Source organism: Jaculus jaculus, chromosome 1, assembly GCF_020740685.1.
Source record: "Jaculus jaculus isolate mJacJac1 chromosome 1, mJacJac1.mat.Y.cur, whole genome shotgun sequence".
In the NCBI taxonomy this organism is placed as follows: Eukaryota; Metazoa; Chordata; class Mammalia; order Rodentia; family Dipodidae; genus Jaculus; species Jaculus jaculus.
The window spans coordinates 178,929,374-178,953,344 of NC_059102.1; the positions used below are offsets into that span (position 1 = coordinate 178,929,374).

Consider the following 23,971-nt stretch of genomic DNA (forward strand, 5'->3'; position numbering starts at 1 on the left):
TAGGGAGGCTGAGATAGAATTATCCCTGTCTCATATACACACAAAAGAAAAAACTAACAAACAACAAACAAGATATGGTGGCTCATGCCTGTAATCCCAGTACTCAGGAGTCAGAGGTAGAAGGGTCACCATGAGTCCAAGGTCATCCTTGCCTACAGAGTGATTTCCAAGTCAGCTTAGGTTTGAGTCAGATCCTGCCTCAAAAACAGCAAGGCTAGAGATATAGCCCAGTCATTGAGAGCAGTTGCCTGGGAGGGCCTGAGTGTGCTATATTCAGCACCTCAGAAACCTCCATGAAAAGCTAGGCATGGCCACTCAGGTAAACCCAGTCCACTAGGTTGGGACTGGGGGAGGCAGAGACCAGAGAATTTCTGGGGCTGGCTGACTGAAAATGGTAGCTCCAGGTTGAGGAACAGATCCCATCTCAGGGAAGTACATGGATGAGCAGTAGAGAAGGGCACCGAAAGTTCTCCTGTGGCCTCTGCAAACATGTGCATGGCCTCTGTGCTTTGGTACACACACATGCATATAGTACACATAATATACCACACCACGCATACTACACACACATACAACGTGCAAGCAAAAAAAGTGTATTTGGGGAATTATTTACTTTTGTTTGTCTGAATATCTTGGATATCTTTCTCTTTGAGTATATAATTCTACCTTGCTTTTCGTGGTTAAATTGAATTCTGTTAAACTTAGGTAAATAGTTATTTAACCCATGTAATCAAGCAAACATTTCCAGGGGTGGTGGTGTGTATCAGTCACCTTGTTGCTGAGACAAAAGCCTTTCAAAAACCACTCTTTTTTATGATTTTTTTTTTTTTTCCCAGGTAGGGTCTCACTCTAGTCCAGGCTTATCTGTAATTCACTATGTGGCTTCGAACTCATAGTAATCCACCTACTTCTGCCTCCCAAGTGCTGGGAATAAAGGTGTATGCTACCATGTCTTCCCCCCTTTTTTATTCTAAAGGAGGTCTTCTCTGCTGTGTACTCTTGAACATTGATATCTGCCTTTATCAAAGCCCTGGGGTACCTTTTGATAGTGATAGAAGATATAAGGCCTTCTGAGACAACTTTGAGCCCAGGACTGGACTGGATGGACCAAGAAGCAGGAGGCTGGGGAAACTATTGCAGGAAGAAGTTGCTTAGAATACACTAAGTTTTTTGTTTGTTTTGTTTTGTGTATTTGTTTTTTCTTCCATGCTGGGGACTGAGCCCTGGACCTCATGCATGCTAGAAAGATGCTACACTACCACTGGACTATATCCCCAGCTCCCTGCCAGCTGCTTACTGGTAACCTAAAAATCCCCTTGCCTGTGTCCAGGTACATGTATTGGACTGACTGGGGTGCAAGTCCCAAGATTGAGCGAGCTGGTATGGATGCCTCCAACCGTCAAGTTATTATCTCTTCTAATCTGACGTGGCCTAATGGATTAGCTATCGACTATGGGTCCCAGCGGCTGTACTGGGCTGATGCTGGCATGAAGACCATTGAATTTGCTGGACTGGACGGCAGCAAGAGGAAGGTAAGGGAAGCCCTAAGACATCTTTTTGCAGTCCTGAAAGCCTGCCACACAGCACTCCCTGGCTGTCTGCTGATAGGAGCTAGGGGTCCCAGAGGTATGGAACCCATGTGTTTCTCTGGGGCTGTGGGTGCCCTCCAGAGCTGATATTTTGCTATGTTTTCTTTAACATTCTCTTAAACACTGTCTACAAACACACAAACACACACATACAACATATACAATTATTCTTCTTAACCATCTAAGATTAGGTTGGAAACATCTTTCCTCTGATTTCAAAATCTTCCAGTGAATATTTCCTAAGAAATATAAGTCCTAAGAACAAGGACTGTATATTATGTAAGCATAGTACAACTACCAAAATTTGAAAAACTGCCAGGAATTTGCTGTGAGTTTAAGGCTAACCTGGGGTACAGTGTCAAATTCAAGTCAGACTGGACATGGTGATGCATGCCTTTAATCTCAGTACTCTGGAGACAGAGGTATGAGGATAGCTGTGAGTTCAAGGCCATCCTGAGACTACATAGTGAATTCCAGGTTAGCCTGGGCTAAAGTGAGACCCTACCTTGAAAAACAGAAAATTAACATTGTTACAATATTTCTTCATAATCCACACTTCATGATTAATTTCATTACTAATTTTCATAATATTGTCCTTTATGGCTTTGGTGGGTTTTTTTCTTCTTTTTTTATAGCTCCTTCCAGAATCCAAGCCAGCATTACCCATTATGTTTAGTGATCCTCTTTTTCTTCCTTGCTTTCCTTGAGTGAGACAGTCTTGTTTTACAGCTCAGGCTGCCCTCAATTTCTGGCAATTCTGCCTCAGCCTCCTGAGTTCTGGGATTATAGACCACCACCACCATGCCCAGCTCATGATCGTGTGGCTTTAATTCCTAATCTGAAACACTTCCTCAGCCTTTCTTTGTACATGTGACAGGGTGGGACTGGGGAGTGGTTTACTATGAACTGAACCCAGCTCTTTATGCAGAATAAGCAAGGCTCTGTCACTGAGCTACATCCCCCTCGTCTTCATCCTCAGCCTATATCTTTCTTGATCTTTGCTTTTTTTTTTTTGTATTTTTTTTGTTGTTGTTGTTTTGTTTTTGCGAGGCAAGGTCTCACTCTAGCCCCGGCTGACCTAGAATCCATTATGTAGTCTCTCTCAGGGTGGTCTTGAACTCATGGCGATCCTCCTACCTCTGCCTCTTGAGTGCTGGGATTAAAGGCACATGCCACCGTGCCTGGCTGGTCTTTGCATTTTTAAAAAGGAAAAGCCATTTCTTTTGTGAACTGTCCCTGAACTTGGGTTTGTCTAATGCTTCCTTGCAAGTAGATTCAATTTATGCACTGGGACAGGTTTAGTATATTGAGTGGAATCATACCCTGCATTCTCAGTGTGTCTTATCAACAAGCACAGATGTTGGCTTGCTCCATTATCATGATATTTATTTTGTTGCTTGGTCAATGTGTGTTCATTGTACAATTGCTTTTTTTTTTTCCTTGTAATTTGTGCCAAGACAGTGAGATTCTATAACTAACACACAATCTTTTAAAAATTGTTATCCAGATGGGCATGGTAGTGCATGCTTTTAATCCCAGCATTTGGGAGGTAGAAGTAAAAGGATCGCCATGGGTTTGAGGCCACCCTGAGACTACATAGTGAATTCCAGGTCAACCTGGGCTAGAGTGAGACCCTACCTTGAAAAACAAAAACAAAATAATCATCATCCAGGGCTGGAGAGATGGCTTAGCAGTTAAGGCAGTTGCCTATGTAGCCTAAGGACCCAAGTTCAATTCTCCAGATCTGATGTAAGCCAGATGCACAGGGTGGTGCATGTGTCTGGAGTTCATTAGCAGTGGCTGAAGGCCTTGGAATGCTCATTCTCTCTCTCTCTCTCTCTAATAAATAAATAAAAATAAAAACTTTTTTTTTCTTGGCTTTTCAAGGTAGGGTCTCTCTCTAGCCCACTCTGACCAGAAACTTACTATGTACTCTCAGGGTGACCTTGAACTCACAATGATCCTCCTACGTCTGCCTCTCGAGTGCTGGGATTTAAGGCATGTGGCACCGTGCCCAGCAAAAACAAAAACATTTCTTAAAAAAATCGTCATCCAGGGCTGGAGAGATGGCTTAGCAGTTAAGGTGCTTGCCTGCGAAGCTTAAGGATACACATTCGACCCTCCAGATCCCACATAAGCCAGACGCACAAAGGTATAAGGCAAGCACAAAGTCACACATGCCCTCTAGGTAGATAAGTGTCTAGAGTTCTATTTTTTTAAGCATTTTTTTTTGTTTATTTTTATTTAGTTATTTGAGAGCAACAGACAGCGAGAAGGAGGGGGGGGAGGGAAAGAATGGGCCTGCCAGGGCCTCCAGCCACTGCAAACAAACTCCACATGCTTGCGTCCCCTTGTGCATATGGCTAACATGGGTCCTGGGGAATCAAGCCTTGAACTGGGGTCCTTAGGTTTCACAGGCCAGCACTTAACCGCTAAGCCATCTCTCTAGCCCAAGTGTCTGGACTATTATTGCAGTGGTTGAGGTTCTGGCATGCCAATTTTTTTCTTTCTCTCTTAAATAAAAAAAAAAATTGTCACCCCCCTCAAAAAAAAAAAAAGAAAAGAAAAAGAAAAATCATCATCCAACCCTTGGAAACAGGCACTTTTATAGTTGTATCACTGACTGGTAAACCAAGGTTCAGAGAGAGATTCTGTAAGGAGCTCCAGGTCAGGGTCACACAATAAGTTGTTTTTTGTTGTTGTTGTTTTGCTTTGTTTTTTTCAAGGTAGGGTCTTACTCTAGCCCAGGCTGACCTGGAATTCACTATGTAGTCTCAGAGTGTCCTTAAGCTCACGATGACCCTCCTACCTCTGCCTCCCAAGTGCTGGGATTAAAGATGTGCGCCACCACGCCCGGACATGGTGAGCTTTGTACTGCTGCCCTGTACTGTTGGGCCTTGTTGAGAATGACACAAGCCCTGCGACCTTGGCAGGTGCTGATTGGAAGCCAGCTCCCCCACCCTTTTGGGTTGACCTTGTACGGAGAACGCATCTACTGGACCGACTGGCAGACCAAGAGTATCCAGAGTGCTGACCGGCTCACTGGGCTGGACCGGGAGACCCTACAGGAGAATCTAGAGAATCTCATGGACATCCATGTCTTCCACCGCCGGCGGCCCCCCGGTAAGCAGTCCTCTGCCAGCCAGGGCATCTCCTTGGCCCTCTCATGCCCTGGCCTGCCCTGGTGACACCTCTCCTCCCCACCCAGTGTCCACACCATGCGCCGTGGAGAATGGCGGTTGCAGCCACTTGTGTCTTCGGTCCCCAAATCCAAGCGGCTTTAGCTGTACCTGCCCCACAGGCATCAACCTGCTGTCTAATGGCAAGACCTGTTCCCCAGGTGAGTCATTTGGGGACATTCTGTGAGGTGAGTAAGGGGTCTTTCTCCTCTGCAGACATGTTCCAGTATGGTCTAAGAATCCCTGAGTCCTGCTTAGGAGAAAGAGCTTTTAGGAGAGTAGGCCCAGAGGAGAACATTACCAGGGCTAAAGGCAGAGTTCTGCCTGCCATTTCTTTAGGTCATCATGTATCACAGAAAAAGGTTGCCCTGCCTCAAGACAGCTTCTTTCCACATGTTACAAACTTATAATATGCTGATTTGTTTAGAACAGTACACATTTCTTCCTTCTGCTCAATATGGATATAGTCTATAAAAAAATGTATCCTGGGCTGGAGAGATGGCTTAGCGGTTAAGCACTTGCCTGTGAAGCCTAAGGACCCTGGTTCGAGGCTCGGTTCCCCAGGTCCCACGTTAGCCAGATGCACAAGGGGGCGCACGCGTCTGGAGTTCGTTTGCAGAGGCTGGAAGCCCTGGCGCGCCCATTCTCTCTCTCCCTCTATCTGTCTTTCTTTCTGTGTCTGTCGCTCTCAAATAAATAAATAAAAAATTTAAAAAAAATGTATCCTATCAACAGTTTGGTAGTGCCCTTTCCTCCTTAGATGTGCTACTTTTTACTTTTTGCTTGTGTCTGTGTGAAGTACGGTATGTATGGTGTGTGTGTGCATGTGTATGCATGTGCATATGTTCTGAGGCCATAGGAGGACATTGGGTTTCCTCTGTCACTCTCCTGTCTTATTTCCTTGAGACAGGGTCTCTCACTGAACTTGGAGCTCTTGCCATATTTCAGCCTGACTGGCTGACTAAATAGCCTCAAGGATCTTCCTGTCTCTTCCCCTTTCAATGGTAGGGTTATTGGTATCCATGGCTATGCCTGGCTTTAAGAAAAAAAATATTTATTTTATTTGAGAGAGAGAGAAGGAGGCAGGTAGAGAAATAGAGAGAATGGGTGCACCAGGCCCTCTAGCCACTGCAAGCAAACTCCAGATGCACGCACCACTTTATGCGTCTGACGTATGTGGGTACTAGTGAATTGAACCTGGGGCCTTAGGCTTTACAGGAAAATGCCTTAACCACTAAGCCATCTCTCCAGCCCTACATCTGGCTTTTTACAGAGATGCTTGGAATCCAACTCAGGTCCTTATGCTTGCACAGCATATGTTCTTACCCACTGAGCCGTATCTCCAGATCCCAGATTCTGTGAGCTCATGATCTATCTGACAACTTCATGGGAGTGTCCAAAACCACTCAGATTATAAATGGAGCCTTCTGGGTTCCTGTTACTCTTTTTCTTAAGCCTCATGGAACTGCATTCATAATAGTAATAAAGAGTATTAAATTGGATTGTTGCACACCTTTAATCCCAGCACTTGGGAGATAGAGGCAGGAGAATCAGAAGTTCAAGGCCAGCCTGGGCCACATGAGACACTGTCTGAAATGCCCCCTCCTCCCAAAAAGAAGCATCATTTATAAATATGTGTAAAACACAATGTTCAGTGATAATATGCAGGATTTATTTTCATCTTTTTTTTTTTTTTTTTTCCGAGGTAGGGTCTTGCTCTAGCTCAGGCTGACCTGGAATTCACTATGTAGTCTCACCTGGAACTCGCAGTGATCCTCTTACCTCTGCCTCCCAAGTGCTGGGATTAAAGGCAAGCGCCACCACACCCAGCTTGTTTTAATCTTTATAGCCATCCTGTTATTGGCTCCATTGTATAGGTCAGGAAGCAGGCTTAAATAGTTCAGTAATTTTCCCAAGATCACACAACCAGAAACTAGGAAGGTCAGGCATGAGCTTCACTTTGCTTGCTTAATGGCTCTGCTAGAGTTATTGTGCTTCCTCCTTCTTTCTACTCCCGGCCAGGCATGAATAGTTTCCTCATCTTCGCCAGGAGGATAGACGTCCGCATGGTCTCCCTGGACATCCCTTATTTTGCTGATGTGGTAGTACCAATCAACATGACCATGAAGAACACCATTGCCATCGGGGTGGACCCTCGGGAAGGTGTGTATATGTGTGGCTGTCCTTCCCACTGGTTTTGTCCTTGCCCAGCAACCACTGTTGTCCTTCCTCTCTTATCTCCTTTTCTTATCTCCCATCCTGGGAGCTGTCTGCTCCCTCTTTACACGGTGTCTGTCTCTATCTGTATAGCACTTCCTCTCCCTCTCTTCCAAGAGTTGTCTTGCTATGATATTGCTCTGTTTCTTTGATTTCCTCTCTGACATGTTCTGATGTCTCAGAACACGACTCAGTTGTGGGGGTCATTTTGAGCAGGCAGGGCCTAAGCCAAGCCTTCCCTCCCAGGAAAAGTGTATTGGTCTGACAGCACGCTGCATAGGATCAGCCGTGCCAGTCTGGATGGCTCACAGCATGAGGACATCATCACCACAGGTGAGCCTTCCTCTCAGCCCTGGGACCACCTGTCTAGCTACAGAGCTGGGGCAATATCCCATCTGTCTTAAAGCAGGAGCCAGTGTGCTCTTCTGACTTCCTATAGGGCTGCAGACCACAGATGGGCTTGCAGTGGATGCCATTGGCAAGAAAGTGTACTGGACGGACACTGGAACGAACCGGATTGAAGTGGGCAACCTGGATGGGTCCATGCGGAAGGTGTTGGTGTGGCAGAACCTTGATAGTCCCCGGGCCATTGTACTGTACCATGAGATAGGGTGAGAGCTGGCTCTGTCACTGTGGTGGGTGGCTGAGTGGGCAGCTCACCTGGGACTATAGATGGATTGAAAGTACACCATGGAAAACAAGCACATGTTATAGCAGAAGTGTTCAACCTTTTGGCTTCTTTGTGCCACATTGGACAAAGAAGTGCCTTGGGCCACACATTAAATTTAGGGTGCCCAACCTGTAGCCTGAAGTTTTTGTGACTATACATAACATTTGATTTGTTTAATACTGTGACAAGACATTATTATTTATAAAGTTCACATTCCAGAACCAAGCAATCGAGTACAAAAAAAAAATTACAATGTTGGGGCTGGAGAGGTTGCTTGGTAGATAAGACACTTGTCTGCAAAGCCTAACGACCTGGGTTCATTTCTCCCAGTACCCACGTAAAGCCAGATACATAAAGTGGCATTTGCATCTGAAGTTTGTTTGCAGCAGCTGGAGACCCTGGCATGCCCATTCTTTCTGTTTGTCTCTCTGTCTTTCCTTGCACATAAATAAATTAAAAATATATATTAATTCTTGTAATGTTTTGGGCCACATTCATAGCTATAGCTATTCTAGGCTGCACGTAACCCATGAGCCATAGGAACATGGTAGCTTCACATTCTTTCCTCATACATTGGCTTCCTCCTTTTGGCTCTAATGTTTAATCTCTCAGACACTTACCAGCCAGCTTCCTTACCTAGAACAGGGGTGGGGGCCAGTGGAACAGCAAACCTTGTCACCTTGGTGAGATTAGGTGAGAAAAATGCACGTAAAGTACCTTGCAAAGTATCCGGTGTGCCACAGGCTCTGAGGGCCTACAGTGACTGGCAACATAACCAGCTGTTATACGTCCTTGCTCAGGTTTATGTACTGGACAGACTGGGGAGAGAATGCCAAGTTGGAGAGGTCTGGAATGGATGGTTCAGATCGTACTGTGCTCATCAACAACAACCTAGGGTGGCCCAATGGACTGACTGTGGACAAAGCCAGCTCCCAACTGCTATGGGCTGATGCCCATACCGAGGTAAGAGCGCTGCCCCCCCCCCACCCCCCGTTCTCAGAAGCCTGGGAATATGGATGAGGCTGTACTGAGGGTTTCTGGTTGACTGAAAGCCACCTCTGTCCCTCTGTCCCTTTCCTCTGCAGAGAATTGAGGCTGCTGACCTGAATGGAGCCAATCGACACACACTGGTATCACCAGTGCAGCACCCATATGGCCTCACTCTGCTGGACTCCTATATCTACTGGACAGATTGGCAGACACGTAGCATCCACCGCGCTGACAAGGATACCGGCAGCAATGTCATCCTGGTGAGGTCCAACCTGCCAGGCCTTATGGACATCCAGGCTGTAGACCGGGCACAGCCTCTGGGTGAGAAGATCCTTGGGGCTGTGAGTCAGAGCTTCTGGGTTTCTCGGGCTATGGCAATAACAGAAATATGTCCAGAATACAATAAAGAGACAGCCAACTGCCTAAGTCCCCTTCTAGGATCAGGCTGTGTCCCTGTGGCTGGTACTATGGCTCTATGATGCTGTTACCACGAAAGGATTCCTGAAGATACTCTTATCTCACTGCCAGACACTGAATCCTGTCACACAGAATAGCAAAAGTCAGCTACAAGAAACTAGGTCCTATGTGGAAGTCAGACAGCCTATGATGTGAAAGCTTGTGCTTTCCTCCTCTCACCAGGTTTTAATAAATGTGGCTCAAGAAATGGTGGCTGCTCCCACCTGTGCTTGCCTAGGCCTTCTGGCTTCGCCTGTGCCTGCCCCACTGGAATCCAGCTGAAAGGGGATGGAAAGACTTGTGACCCCTCTCCGGAAATCTACCTGCTCTTCTCCAGCCGAGGCTCCATTCGGCGAATCTCACTAGACACCAGCGACCACACGGATGTGCACGTTCCTGTCCCCGAGCTCAACAATGTCATCTCCCTAGACTATGACAGTGTGGATGGAAAGGTCTACTACACAGATGTGTTCCTAGATGTTATCAGGTAAGAGTGGCATTGAAGCCTCCAGGAGATACAGATCTGCTTCTGATGTCTCATGTGTGAAGTTATGTTGTATTATCAAGAGTGATTAGTGATTTGGCTTTTTTGATAATGAAAGAATGTGAACGTTGGAATATTATTACTTAAAGCAAAGTTCCACACATTTATTTCTTGTTTGTCTAAAGATTATAAAGTTACTCAGTAGGCTGAGGCAGGAGGATCACCAGTTTAAGGCCTGCCTGAGCACCTTAACTACTGAGCCATCTCTCTAGCCTTCCCTTCAGTTTCTCTTCCTTTTTTTTTCTTTGTCTTTTTTTTTTCAAGGTAGGGTCTCACTCTAGCCCAGGCTGACCTGGAATTCACTATGGAGTCTCTGGGTGACCTTAAACTCATGGCAATCCTCCTACTTCTGCCTCCTGAGTGCTGGAATTAAAGGTGTGACCACCACGCCCGGCTTTCTCTTCCTTTTTTTAATCTTTGTTTTTTCTCTTTGCTTTTCTCACAGATGCTAAGCATGTGTTCCACCACTGAACTACCTACCTTCTGAGTCCCAATCTACATCTTTTCTATATGGGGGACAGTTTTTGAGTTGGGGTCTCACTGTAGCCCAGGCTGACCTGGCATTCACTATGTAGTCTCAGGATGACCTGGAACTCACAGCAATCCCCCTACCTCTGCCTCCCAGGTGCTGGTGTGTGCCACCATGCCCAACCTAAGTTTTTTCATGTATTTGTGTATGTGTGTATGTGTGTGTATCTATACTTGTGTGTACAGGGTCTTTGCCACTATAAATGAACAGACACGCACTGCTTTTCACCTCTGGCTTACATGGATGGCTTAGGAATTGAACCTGGGCAAACAGGCTTTGCAAACAAGTGCCTTTAACCCCTAAGCCATCTTCCCAGCCCCCCATGTTTTTTTTTTGCATGTGTGTATAGTAGGTATGATGTGGTGTGTGTGTGTGTGTGGTACATATACATATGTGTGTGCTGATGCTGTGCCCTGTGCACACACAGAGGCCAGAGGAAAATGTTGGGTGCCCCATGCCATTGGTCATCTGCTTGTTTTCTTGAGTGAGATGTCTCCTCACTGAGCCTGGAACTTTGGTGGTTTCAGGAGCCCTGGCATAGGAGTGGGACTGTAGTCATGTGTGGTCATGCCCAGCTGTTTAGGTGGGTTCTGGCACTCAGACTCAGCAGACCCAGCTACTTCTAATCCTCATGCTTGGGCAGAAAGTACTCTTAACTTTTGAACTATCTCTCCAGCACCCAGTCTATTTCTCTTAAAATAACTACCTCGAAGCCTGGTGTGGTAGCGCACACCTTTAATCCCAGCACTTGAGGAGACAGAGGTAGGAAGATGATCATGAGTTTGAGGCCACCCTGAGACAACATAGTGAATTCCAGGTTAGCCTAGGCTAAAGTGAAACCCTACCTTGAAAAACAAAAACAAAACAAAACAAAACAAAAATCACCACCTCACACATCTCCTCACACAGATATATGAGAAATGTCTTGTGTTAAGACATGCATGTAAATCCTCTATTTCCAGTTGTAGGAAACTGTTCTCCTAAGAATTCACTCATTCATTCGATACATTTATTAAGCACCTATTATGCTGGATGTTTGGAACATGTTGGTCTCTGTCTCTGTGGAATTTACAGTCTGGTGGAGGTCTCTTATGGATTAAATAAGTTTCTGTGTATTTCTGACTAGCCTGGTTTTCTCATCTAATCCCATGTCATCTCTAAGGCGAGCAAACCTCAATGGCAGCAACATGGAGACAGTCATCGGGCGTGGGCTGAAGACCACTGATGGGCTAGCAGTGGACTGGGTGGCCAGGAACCTGTATTGGACAGATACAGGCCGGAACACCATCGAGGCATCGCGGCTGGACGGTTCCTGCCGCAAAGTGCTGATCAACAACAGTCTGGATGAGCCTCGGGCCATTGCTGTTTTCCCTAGGAAGGGGTAAGTTCATGTCTAGAGAAGAGTGATCCCGGGAAGAAGAGCCTGGTGGAAGAGAGGCTCCTGAAGGAAGCTTACAAATCACAGCACTATGTATTCTGTCAATGCCTGGGCACCATCTCCCCATGTCTTGGTGACAATGGCACTATTGTGTTTTAGGTACCTCTTCTGGACAGACTGGGGCCACATTGCCAAGATTGAACGGGCAAACTTGGATGGTTCTGAGCGGAAGGTCCTCATCAACACAGACCTGGGCTGGCCTAATGGTCTTACCTTGGACTATGACACCCGCAGGTGGCAATTCTGTCCCAAACAACCTTTTGGAAACGGGGTGGGCCAAGTAGAGGACAGTGATAGGGAAAAAAGAAAAGATGAAAAACTCCTTGATAGAGGAGGAAGAGGAGGCGTGAGTAGAATGAGTCAGCCATGGTCCTAGAGAAGGGATTGCTAAATCCAGTTTTCAGCCCTCAGCCCAGCTTTGACTGTGTTTTGGTTTGAAAACCTTAAACACACAGAACCTGGCCTCTAATGACCTCATGGGCTCCATATCCATTTAAGGGCTGATTCTAATATTTATTACTTGCAACTCTTCATCTACATAAAAAGTGCTGGAGGGTGGAGGAGTTAAGAGACTTCTGAAGCAATCTGTACCTCTTTCTGCCCCTAGCGGAAGAGAAAAGAACCAAAGTGACCTGGAGAGTTAGTAGGGTGCCCTCCTCTTGTAACCTTGGTTAGGGCAACATGGACTGAACTTTTTCTGAAGACTGTAAGAATTTGACCTTAGGTTTTTGGTTAGGTAATCAAGTTAAAAAGATAAGGCAGGGGGATGGCTCCTCTCAAGTCACTAGACTCACTGCACCTCCCCAGAACAGCCCTGGCCCCCCTCCTTAGAAATCAGCGGCATCCTTCTTCAGTTCTGAGATTTAAATGGCTTAGCATCAAGAGTGCTTCTGGACTGCTCACAGCAACTGTCAGTTTAACTCAGGAAGGGACAGGTAGCTCCCTATGGGAAAGAGTGGGGCTCCTTGCAAGTGTTGACCTCCCTTCTCTCGTTTTCTCTGCAGAATCTACTGGGTAGATGCACATCTGGACCGCATAGAGAGTGCTGACCTCAATGGGAAGCTGCGGCAGGTCTTGGTCAGCCACGTATCGCACCCCTTTGCCCTCACACAGGTACTGGCTCAGGAGAGAGGTAACTAAACCTCCCTGACTCGGGTGTTTTCTTGGGGTTCTAAGCCACCAAGTGTTCTGCTGCTGTAACCCACCAGGCCCATCCATGGTCTAGCATTCGAAGGCGTGGCTCTCACACAGGTGCACAGAATCAGCTGTGGAGCTTGTTAAAATGCAGGTACCAGGACTCTGGTGCCTTGCGATGATTGGGCCCAGGAATATGACTTTTTTTAAAAAAAAATTATTTATTTATTTGAGAGAGGGAAAGAGAGAGAGAGAGGAATAGGCAGATAGAAAGAGGGAATGGGCACGCCAGGGATTATAGCCACTGCAAACAAACTCCAGACACATGAGCCACCTTTTGCATTTGGCTTACATGTATTCTGGGGAATTAAACCTGGGTACTTAGGCTTCACAGGCAAGTGCCTTAACCACTAAGCCATCTCTCAAGCCCCAGAATATGGCTTGTGATAAGTTCTCTTGTTGATCCTAATGCTGTGTGCCCAGCCTTTCAGCTCTCCAAGTTGAAGGGGGTGGAGTAGCTAAAGACCAGAGTTTTGAGGCATCCAGCTATTTGGTGTTTACTGAGTGTCTGTAATGAACCAGATATCTGGGTAAATAATTGCCATTTTTAACAAGAAATTAAACCTTTATAAGCTTCAGTTACCTATAAACAAAGTGTTTTTTTGCGGGGAGGGGTTTCAACATAGGGTCTCACTCTAGTCCAGGCTGACCAGGAATTCACTGTGTTAATCTTGAACTCACAGTGATCCGCTTACCTCTGCCTCCCAAGTGTTGGGATTAAAGCCGTGAGCCACCACGCCTGGCTTTAAAAATATTTAATGTTTTAGCCGGGCGTGGTGGCGCATGCCTTTAATCCCAGCACTTGGGAGGCAGAGGTGGGAGAATCATCGAGAGTTGGAGGCCACCCTGAGACTACATAGTTAATTCCAGGTCAGCCTGGACCAAAGTGAGACCCTACCTCGAAAAAACAAAAAAAACAAACAAACAAACAAAAAATATTTAATGTTTTATTTATTTGCAAGCAGAGAGAGAGTATTGTGTGCCAGGGCCTCTTGCTACTGCAAGTGAACTCCAGATGCATGTACCACTTTGGGCATCTGGCTTTGTGTGGAAGCTGTAGGTTTTACAAATAAGTGCCTTTAACCCCTGAGCCATTTCCCCCACCTTTGTTTTTGTTGCTGCTTATTTGCTTTTTGTTTCAATTTTGTTTTTTTGAGGTAGGGTCTTGCTCTAGTCCAGGCTGACCTGGAATTAACTATGTAGTCTCAGGTTGGCCTCAAACTCACAGTGATCCTCCTAGCTCTACCTTGCACTGAGTGCTGGGATTAAAGGCGTGTGCCACCACACCTGGCTCCCCAGCCTATATTTTTAGTGGTTATTTGCAAGCAGAGAGAGAGGGAGGGAGGGAGAGAATGAGAATGGATATGCCAGATCCTTTTGCCACTGTAAATGGGGAAATCAAGCGCAGGCCGTCAGGCTTTGCAAGCAAGCACCTTCAACCATGAGCCATTTTTCAGCACACAAATAGGTTTAACAATATCTGAAGTATATATAATTATTAGCACAGTACTTGGCATGTAGTAGCATTAAAATGCATGTTTTCCCTAATCATTTTAATTTTTCTTAGCTGTCATTTTTTTTTAATGGTTTTTTGAGGTAGGGTCTCACTCTAGCCCAGGCTGACCTAGAATTCACTATGTAGTCTCAGGGTGGCCTCAAACTCATGGCAATCCTTCTACCTCTGCCTCCCAAGTGCTGGGATTAAAAGCGTGCGCCACCACGCCCAGCTTAGCTGTCATTTTTGAGACATAACATAAGATAGTTGGGAAGATGAAGACCTTGCAAGACAGAGGCTAAAACAGAGTTTCAATCATTTAAAAATCTTTGGGGAAAAAAATCTGAGTGCTGAAGGTCAGCAGGTAAGAGCACTTGCTGCCTGAGCATGAGGACCTGAGTTCAATAGCCAGCACCCACTTAAAAAGCCCAGCATGAGGGCTGGAGAGATGGGTTAGTGCTTGCCTGCAAAGGCAAAAGACTCAGGTTTGATTCCCCAGGACCCATGTAAGCCAGATGTACAAGGTGACACACACATCTAGAGTTCGTTTGCAGAGCTGGAGGCCCTGGCGCACCCATTTTTTTTTTTTTCTCTCTCCAATAAATATATAAAAATAAAAAAAAAGCCGGGCGTGGTGGTGCACGCCTTTAATCCCAGCACTTGGGAGGCAAAGGATTGCTGTGTGTTCGAGGCCAGCCTGAGACTGCATAGTGAATTCCAGGTCAGCCGGGGCTAGAGTGAGACCCTACCTCAAAAACAAAAAGCTGGGCATGATGATGCATGTCTTTAATCCCAGCACTTGGGAGGAAGAGAGGAGGATCGTGGTAAGTTTGAGGCCATCCTGAGACTACATAATGAATTCCAGATCAGCTTGGGTTAGAGTGAGACTGCACCATGAAAATTTAAAAAAGGGGTGGGGGGTGGAGAGATGGTTCAGTGGTTAAAGCACTTGCCTGCAAAGCCTAAAGACCTGAATTCAATCCCCAGTACCCATATAAAGGTAGATACACAGGGTGGCACATGTGTCTGGAGTTTGTTTGCAGGGGCTGGAAGCCATGATGCATCCATTCTCTTTTTCTCTATCTGCCTCTTTCTCAAATAAACAAAGTATATATTTATTTTTAAAAAAGCCAAATAAGGCCACAACTGCCTGTGATAGCAGCACTGAGGGAGGAGGAGATAGGCTCGCTAGGGCTCCTCATTCTAACAAAAAAATGGGGAGTTGCAGGTTCAATGAGAGACTGTGTCGGGGGAACAAGGGAGAAGAGTGGTAGATGAAGGCACCTGATATCGCTCTCTTGCCTCCACACAAATGCACATGGGTGCATGTATCTGCACACACGCATGTGCACACATGACATGCACATTAATATAATAATATAGGCCAGGCGTGGTAATGCACACTTCAATCCCAGCACTTGGGAGGCAGAGGTAGGACGATCACTGTGAGTTGAAGACCAGCTTGAGACTACATACTTAATTCTAGGTCAGCCTGGGCTACAGTGAGACCCTACCTCAAAAAACCATACATAGATAGATAGATAGATAGATAGATCGATCGATCGATCGATCTTTAGCTGGGTGTGGTGGCACACACCTTTAGTCCTAGCACTCTGGAGGCAGAGGTAGAAGGATTGCCATGAGTTTGAGGTCACCCTGAGACTACATAGTGAATTCCAGGTCAGCCTGGACTAGAGTGAAACACTACCTCAAAAAAAAAAAAAAAAAAAAAAAAAAAGTTGTCCCTAATCTGAGTGTAGTAGTACGTGCCTTTAATCCCAGAACTCAGGAGGCTGAGGTTGGAGGATCACTGTTACTTTGAGACCAGCCAGGACTACAGAGTTTCAGGCTAATGTGGGCTACAGTGAGACCCTACCTTTAAAAAACCAAACAACCAAAAACTTCTTCGTCCCTACTTAATAAACATCATCTACTTTATATTGTTTCTTTTTTGTTGTTGCTGCTGATGATTGAATACATGACTTCATGCATACTAGGCAGATATTCTTCCACTGAGCCACATACCAACATTCCTGTATTGTGTATTGTGTTTTACCACCCAAAAAGATTTTGCCTTGTGCTTGCTTTGGCAGCACATATTCTAAAATTGAAACGATACAGAGAAGTAATGTGTGGCCCATGCAAGGATGACACACAAGTTCGTGAAGTGTTCCTTTTTTTTTTTTTTTTAGTTTCGAGGTCAGGTCTCACCCTAGCTCAGGCTGACCTGGAATTCACTATGTACTCTCAGAGTAGTTCTGAACTCACGGTGATCCTCCTGTCTCTGCCTCCCAAGTGCCGGGATTAAAGGCGTTTCATAATTTTTTAAGTGTTCAAAGGTTGTAACCAGTTCTGAGGTCAGAGGAAGCTAGCCTAGCACCTGGACTCTGCCCCTCCACAGCTGACAGATTCCAACAGAAGTGTATTTAAGTTCTCCAATGCTGAGAGGGGCAAGGGATGGGGTAGGGGTGAGTTATTAAGATACAGGTTACTATATTTTAACCAGTGGTTATTGAGGAGTGGTGTCTGGAGAAAACAAAGTAATTTCCCTTTTTTGAAACAAAAACTTAAAATTGTAATTTCTGGGGCTGCAGAGATGGCTTAGTGGTCAAGTGCTTGCCTGTGAAGCCTAAGGACCCTGGTTCGAGGCTCAATTTCCCAGGACCCATGTTAGCCAGATGCACAAGGGGGTGTGCATGCATCTGGAGTTCATTTGCAGTGGATGAAGGCCCTGGAGTGCCCATTCTCTCTCTCTCTCTCTCTCTCTCTCTCTCTCTCTCTCTCTCTCTTTGCCTCTTTCTCTCTGTGTCTGGTGCTCTCAAATAAATAAATAAAAATAAACAAAAAAAATTTTTAAGAAAATTCTTAAAAAATAGTAATTTCTGTTCAATCAAAATGGGAGAGAAGCCGGGCATGGTGGCGCATGCCTTTAATCCCAGCACTCAGGAGGCAGAGGTAAAAGGATCGCCATGAGTTCGAGGCCACCCTGAGATTCCATAGTGAATTCCAGGTCAGCCTGGGCTAGAGACCCTACCTCGAAAAAAAAAAAAAAAAAAAAAAAAGGCGGGGGGAGAGAATTCTAATGTTTCTAGCCACAAGGGACCAGTTCCATGCAAACAGTGGGAACTTAAAATTTTTAAATTATTTTTGGGGAAAGAGAAAATTAGCTTTCTGTTGAATTGGCAAATATTCCAGTGGAGCTGTTTATGTTGTGATTTGTTAAATTGTATGTACATGGACCAGAGTCCTCGCTGAGTTTACAAGGTTCAGAAAAGATGGTTGAGAAAAATCTTGATTTTTGTTGTTATCTCAATAAAAGCCCACTGGCATGGTGGCATGTGCCTTTAATCCTGGCACTAGGGAGGCAGAGGTAGGAGGATTACCATGAGTTCAAAACCACCCTGAGACTACATAGTGAATTCCAGGTCAGCCTGGACTAGAGTGAAACCCTACCTCAAAAAGCCAAAAGTTAAAAAAAAAAATAAAAACAACACAAAAGCCCACTGGAACTCCAAAATAAAAAGAAATATTTTGCCTCACTTTACTTAATGATAGGCAAATATTAGATATAGTTTTTCAATCTACAAGTTTCCTTCAGTTTTTTGTTGTTGTTGTTTGTTTGTTTGTTTTCTGAGGTAGGGTCTCACTCTAGCTCAGGCTGACCTGGGATTCACTATGTAGCTTTAGGGTGGCCTTGAACTCTCAGCAGTCCTTCCTTCCTCTGCCTCCCAAGTGCTGGGTCCTTCAGAGTTTTTTATATCATACCTTCAGTTAGGAGGAGAAATACCTTCATTGCCCCTCTCACCCTTGCTTGAGACTTTTACTATCATTGCATTAGAAAGAAGCTGCGGGCTGGAGAGAGATGGCTTAGTAGTTAAGGCACTTACCTGCAAAGCCAAAGGATCCACATAAGACAGATGCACAAGGTAGTGCATGCATCTGGAATTTGTCTTGCAGCAGCTGAAGGCCTTGGCACGCCCATTCTCTCTCTCTCTCTCTCTCTCTCTCTCTCTCTCTCTGCTTCTTCTTCTCAAATTAATTAATTTAAAAAAGAAGAAGGAAGCTGCCCACAGGGTTCTGACATAAGGACCTAAAAGAGCAAGGACTGAGAAGAACCTTCAAATTTACTCCTGTTTGCAACTGTTCATCCACTTGACTAAGAATTGAAAGTGGGGACTGTAGCCTCAGAGGTGAATGATGCACAGTCCTGCCCTGGGACAAATGAATTGGGCCGGGAATGGGGGCATATGCCCTTAACCCTAGCTCTTGGCAGATGGAGGTAGGAATATTGTGAGGTCAAGGCCTGCCTAAGCCACATAGAGATTTACAGGCTAGTCTGTGCTATATAGCAAGACGCTGTCTCCCCAAAACAAAGCACAGCTGAACATATTGGTACATATCTGTAATTCCAGCACTTATGAGGTAGATGCAGGAGGATTAGGAGTTTAAAGCCACCATTGGCTGTATAGCATGTTCAAGACCAGCCTGGGCTGCAAGAGACCCTAATCTCAAAAAAAAAAAACAAAATGAAAACTGGGTATGGTGGCCCACACCTTTAATCCCAGCACTAGAGAGGCAGAGGTAGGAGGATCGCCATGAGTTAAAGGGCACCCTGAGACTACATAGTGAATACCAGGTCAGCCTGAGCTAGAGCAAAACCCTACTTCCAAAAAAACAAAACAACAGCAAAAAACTGTATATGAAAGTGACTACGTGGTATAAAACAGCATGCAGGAGAGTGTGGTGGATTCTGATTTGGTGTAATCTCCTGCATGCTGTCATATCTGAGGGTACACAGAAGTTGATCTTGGGAATCAGATGCAGAGGGAATATCTGCACAATGTCTAGTACGTGCTGAGGAACAGAAGTGGCACTGGAGTGTGACTGCTGAATACTTCCTCTCTTTTGGGTTTCTTATTGAGTAGCAGGACAGGTGGATTTACTGGACAGACTGGCAGACCAAATCCATCCAGCGTGTTGACAAGTACTCGGGCCGCAACAAGGAGACAGTATTGGCCAATGTGGAAGGACTAATGGACATCATTGTGGTGTCTCCCCAGCGGCAGACAGGTGGGCCCCTGGGCCCAGAGCCCTTTTCCTCCTCATCAGTGGGACTGGCTATGGTTACCCCGCAGATTGTTAGTGACCAGGACAGCTAGAGCCTTAGAGAGCCTTTTGATTCACATTTTAAGCTCTCTGACCTTTTCACCCCTTATAGTCATCATCCCCTTCCTGCTCTGGGCCAGCTGGGGATCTATCTCTTCCTTTATGAGAAGTGTTAGACTGAGAGATTCACTTCTGTCCCAGACCAGACACATCTTCTTTGCCTCTAGGGACCAATGCCTGTGGTGTGAACAATGGTGGCTGTACCCACCTCTGCTTTGCCAGAGCCTCAGACTTTGTGTGTGCCTGTCCTGATGAGCCTGATAGCCGGCCCTGCTCCCTGGGTGAGTTGGATGGTTTAGCCTCTGAGACAGCTGAGCCCTTGGAAGGTCAGGGGATCTGCAGCCTCACCCAACCCTTTGGAAGGTCACATAGTGAAATGCGCACTGAGTTTGGGCTTGGGAATATTTAGACTTGGCTCTGTCTGGCCTCTGGCCTTTGGCTAAAACAGAATTCCAGACTCATGATTGTAGATTCTTACGTGAACATTATCAATGCTTTTACTGTCCATGTTCCTGACCTGTGTGGGCCAGCTAGCTTACAGCGTTGAATGAGGACGTCTAGGATTGAGGCAGCTAAAAGGTTGCTTTTCTAGCTGCTACTCTTGGACCAGATGTAGAAGTTTCGGGTTCTGGTGGCCCACTCCAATCCTCTTTCCTTTCCAGTGCCTGGCCTCGTGCCCTCAGCTCCCAAGGCTACCAGCATGAGTGAAAAGAGCCCAGTGCTTCCCAACACCTTGCCCACCACCTTGCGTTCTTCTACCACTAGGACCCGTACATCTCTAGAGGGGGCAGAAGGCAGGTAAGTAGGGGTCAGAACAGGATTGAGGACCCTGATTCAAATCACCATACCCCACTAGCCCAAGAATATCCTTCCAACTTCATAATCCTTGCAGATGCTTGGTTGATCACATTATTAACTGCCAGTTCCTGCTCTTTGGGACAAAGGGTGATATTTACTTGTTGAGAATGTTCCTTTTGTAGCTCTGAGGGCAGGAAGCTTTAAGAACAGCTTTTTAGAGAGAAAGCACTTGGGAGGAGTCTACCACGTTACATCCCAGCTTCTTCTGTCTTTTCTCCTTTGCTTTCATGACCTTGTCCTACAAGGATCTCTGGACTATCAACGTTGTAATTGAAAACAAAGCAGTTTCCCCAGGGGGCGTGGGAGCCTTAGCTTATAATGATCCCAGCACTGAAAATAAACATGTGTATACACGTATACCACTATCAAATAAGTATAACCATGGTTTCTAAATCAAGCATAACATATTATATTTCCTTAAAATTGAAAGTGTTAGCTGGGCATGGTAGCACACTCCTTTAATCCCAACAATCGGGAGGCAAAGGTAGGAGGATTGCTTTGAGTTTGAAGCCAGTCTGAGACTACATAGTGAATTCTAGATCATCCTGGGCTACAGCGAGACCCTACCTCGAACCCCCCCAAAAAACAATGTTGAAATTATGATAAAGTATAGCTTAAAAGGTAATTGCCATTTGATTTCAATTCTGAAAGCAGAAACAAGAATAACTCCAAATAAGTTGTCTATTCTCAAAGTTGTCCAAAGTTGTAAGATTTGCACATGATCAAATGCATAGTGCCCTACTCTACATTTATTTAATAGCTTATAGAGAAAAGCAAATAACCAAATGTAAATATGTGCCTTTCTCACCAACTTTGAAATTTCCTTTAGAAATCTTATGGTTTTGACAGTGCTGGGAATCAACACTCCCACATGCTAGGCAAATGGTCCAAAACTCACACATGCTAGGCAAATACTCTTGGCAATGAGCTATACACCTTATATACCCTTAGGCTTATTTGGAAAATTTATGACCCCTCCTCAGATCTTTGTATTTTTATTTTTTAGATTTCACTCTAGCCCAGGGTGGCCTTGAACTTATGCCTGTCTTCCTACCTCTGCTTCCCAAATGCTGGGACTAAAGGCATGTGCCACCATACCCGGCTGTTCTCAAACTAAGTTTCCTGTGCCTAAGCCTCCCAAGTGCTAGTATTAAAAGTATGTACCATGACCAGTTTCCTAGGACTTTCTTTCTTTCTTTTTTTTTTTAAATTTTTATTCTTTCAATTTTTCGAGGTAGGGTTTCACTCTAGCCCAGGCTGACCTGGAATTCAATATGTAGTTTCAAGGTGGCCTTGAACTCACAGCAATCCTCCTACCTCTGCCTCTCAAGTGCTGGGATTAAAGGTGTGTACCACCATGTCAGGCCTGAGACCTTTTCTTATTGAATTTACTTTAAAGATTCAGTGTATCTTATTTTCAGATACTTTTGCAAGCATCTGAAAAGCTTTTCTCCATGTTTTAGGGAGATGCCTTTCATTTCCTGTTCATAATACGACACAGAATTACCTTCTGAGCATTTCAAGCTAGTTATCTGAACATTCCCTCTGGATGTCTTATATTCCCTTGTGAAAGAATGAATAAGAGAAACAATTTTTTTTTAGATCTTGTGATGAATTCTTAACCAATCAGATTGTTGCTTGGCTAGCAGGTGTTTTCCACTCATCCTTATACTTTAAGGAAGCCTTGAATTGATATCCTTTGTATTCTTTTCTGCATTCAATCTAGCTCATTCTAAAGCCTGATTCTGAGCTGGAGAGATTGCTTAGTAATTAAGGCACTTGTCTACAAAGCCAAAGAAACCAGGTTTGATTCCCTAGTGCCCATCTGAGCCAGATATACAAGGTGGCACATGCATCTGAAGGTTGTTTGCAGTGGCTAGAGGTCCTGATGTGTTCATAGTCTGTCTCTCTCAAATTAGATAGATAGATACATAGATATGTAAATTCATAGATAGATATGATAGATGGATGGATAGATAGACAGATTAAAAAAAAAAGAAACCAATTTTAAAACCTACTACTTTTCTTTTCTTTTCTTTTTGGTTTTTCTAGGTAGAGTCTTACTCTAGCCCAGGCTGACCTGGAATTCACTATGTAGTCTCAGGGTATTCACAGACTCACAATGATCTTCCTACCTTGGCCTCCTAACTGCTAGGATTAAAGGCTGGTGCCACCATGCCCAGGTTTTTTTGTTTGTTTGTTTTTCCAAGGTAGGGTCTCACTCTAGCCCAGACTGACCTAGAATTCACTATGTAGTCTCAGGGTAGCCTTGAATTCATGACGATCCTCCTACCTCTGCCTCCTGAGTGTTGGGTTTAAAGGTGTGTGCCACCATGGCAGCTTTTGTTTTGTTTTTTGATGTAGACTCTTACTCTAAGCACAGGAAACACACTGTGCAGTTCCAAGCTGGGCTTGAACTCACGGCAGTCCTCCTACCTTTGCCTCCTGAGTGTGGGGATTAAAGATGTGCACTACCATGCCCAACTCTGTTTTTATTTTTAAAATATTTTTTTTTTTTATTTATTTGAGAGAGAGTAGTCACACCAGGACCTCCTGCCTCTACAGATGAACTTCAGATACATGTAACATATTGTGCATTTGGTTTTAATGTGGGTACTGGGGATTTAAACCTAGGCCATCAGGCATTGCAAGCAAGTGCCTGAACCAGTGAGCCATCCCTCCAGCCCTCTGCTTGTATTTTAAAAGGTACATAATTGAAAACACATTCAAACCTGGGATAGCAGCTTGAAAACAGTGACTCACACACATTTTGGGGGGGGGGATTTCGAGGTCAGGTCTCACTCTAGCCCAGGCTAACATGGCATTCACTATGTAGTGTCAGGGTGGCCTCAAACTCACAGCGATCCTCCTACCTCTGCCTCCTGAGTGCTGGGATTCAAGGCATGCACCACCACACCTGGCCACACACACATTTTTTTTTAATCTTCTGGTTTTCCCTTCTCTATGCTTCTGATAACCCCCTCCCCCCGTATGTTCCCATGTCTGACTGAAAGCCCTACTCCCAGGCTTCCCCCCTTTTCCTGGAGGAGAGTGAGATCTTTGAATGTCAGAAGCCTTCACATTCAGTTCTGTGTGCCCCACAGATGCTCCGAAAGGGACGCTCAACTGGGTCTCTGCGCACGCTCCAATGAAGCCGTACCTGCTGCTCCAGGTAAGCCCCAAGCACTAGAGCTTTACAGACTCTGAAGCCTCCACTGGCTTCCTTCATGACCTTTGTGAGGACTCTTGGAGTTGATGAAGTCCCCGTAGACCAAATGTGCAGAAATAATAATCACAGTAGTCACCACTTATAATGTGCTTTTCATTAGATAATGTATGTGTGAGAGTGTGTGTGCATGCGTGCAAGTGCACATACGTGTGTATGCAGAAGCCCCCTTTACCCATGGATGAGACATTCCAAAAATCACCAATGGGGGACAGAAGCTTGGATAGTACTAAACCCTATTCCACTATATTTTTTTTCCCCATACATACAATACCTGTGGGTAAAGTTCACTTTATAAATTAAACCCGGTAAGAGATTAGCAACAGTAATTAATAACAAAACAGGAAAATTATAGCAATGTGCTATAACAAAAGTTATGTGCTCTCTCTCTCTCTCTCTCACATAAAGTATCTTAATTTT

The 23,971-nt window shown here is 45.1% G+C and overlaps 1 protein-coding gene and 1 non-coding gene across 2 annotated transcripts in view; both read left to right on the forward strand.

Annotated features, from left to right (window-relative positions):
* LOC101594080 (low-density lipoprotein receptor-related protein 4) overlaps positions 1-23,971 on the forward strand; it is a 42,512-nt gene that overhangs the window by 5,819 nt on the left and 12,722 nt on the right. Inside the window, exons 5-20 of the mRNA XM_045148654.1 lie at positions 1,331-1,532; positions 4,523-4,712; positions 4,798-4,929; positions 6,791-6,931; positions 7,232-7,318; positions 7,425-7,596; positions 8,456-8,618; positions 8,741-8,966; positions 9,285-9,588; positions 11,337-11,555; positions 11,712-11,846; positions 12,617-12,725; positions 19,227-19,371; positions 19,635-19,748; positions 20,130-20,265; positions 23,430-23,497. Of these exons, the coding sequence (XP_045004589.1) occupies positions 1,331-1,532; positions 4,523-4,712; positions 4,798-4,929; positions 6,791-6,931; positions 7,232-7,318; positions 7,425-7,596; positions 8,456-8,618; positions 8,741-8,966; positions 9,285-9,588; positions 11,337-11,555; positions 11,712-11,846; positions 12,617-12,725; positions 19,227-19,371; positions 19,635-19,748; positions 20,130-20,265; positions 23,430-23,497 (2,543 nt within the window). The remainder of the gene's footprint in view (positions 1-1,330; positions 1,533-4,522; positions 4,713-4,797; positions 4,930-6,790; positions 6,932-7,231; positions 7,319-7,424; positions 7,597-8,455; positions 8,619-8,740; positions 8,967-9,284; positions 9,589-11,336; positions 11,556-11,711; positions 11,847-12,616; positions 12,726-19,226; positions 19,372-19,634; positions 19,749-20,129; positions 20,266-23,429; positions 23,498-23,971) is intronic.
* On the forward strand, positions 16,379-16,483 carry LOC123458292. The gene has a single exon (XR_006635580.1). It is a non-coding gene; the product is annotated as a U6 spliceosomal RNA (small nuclear RNA).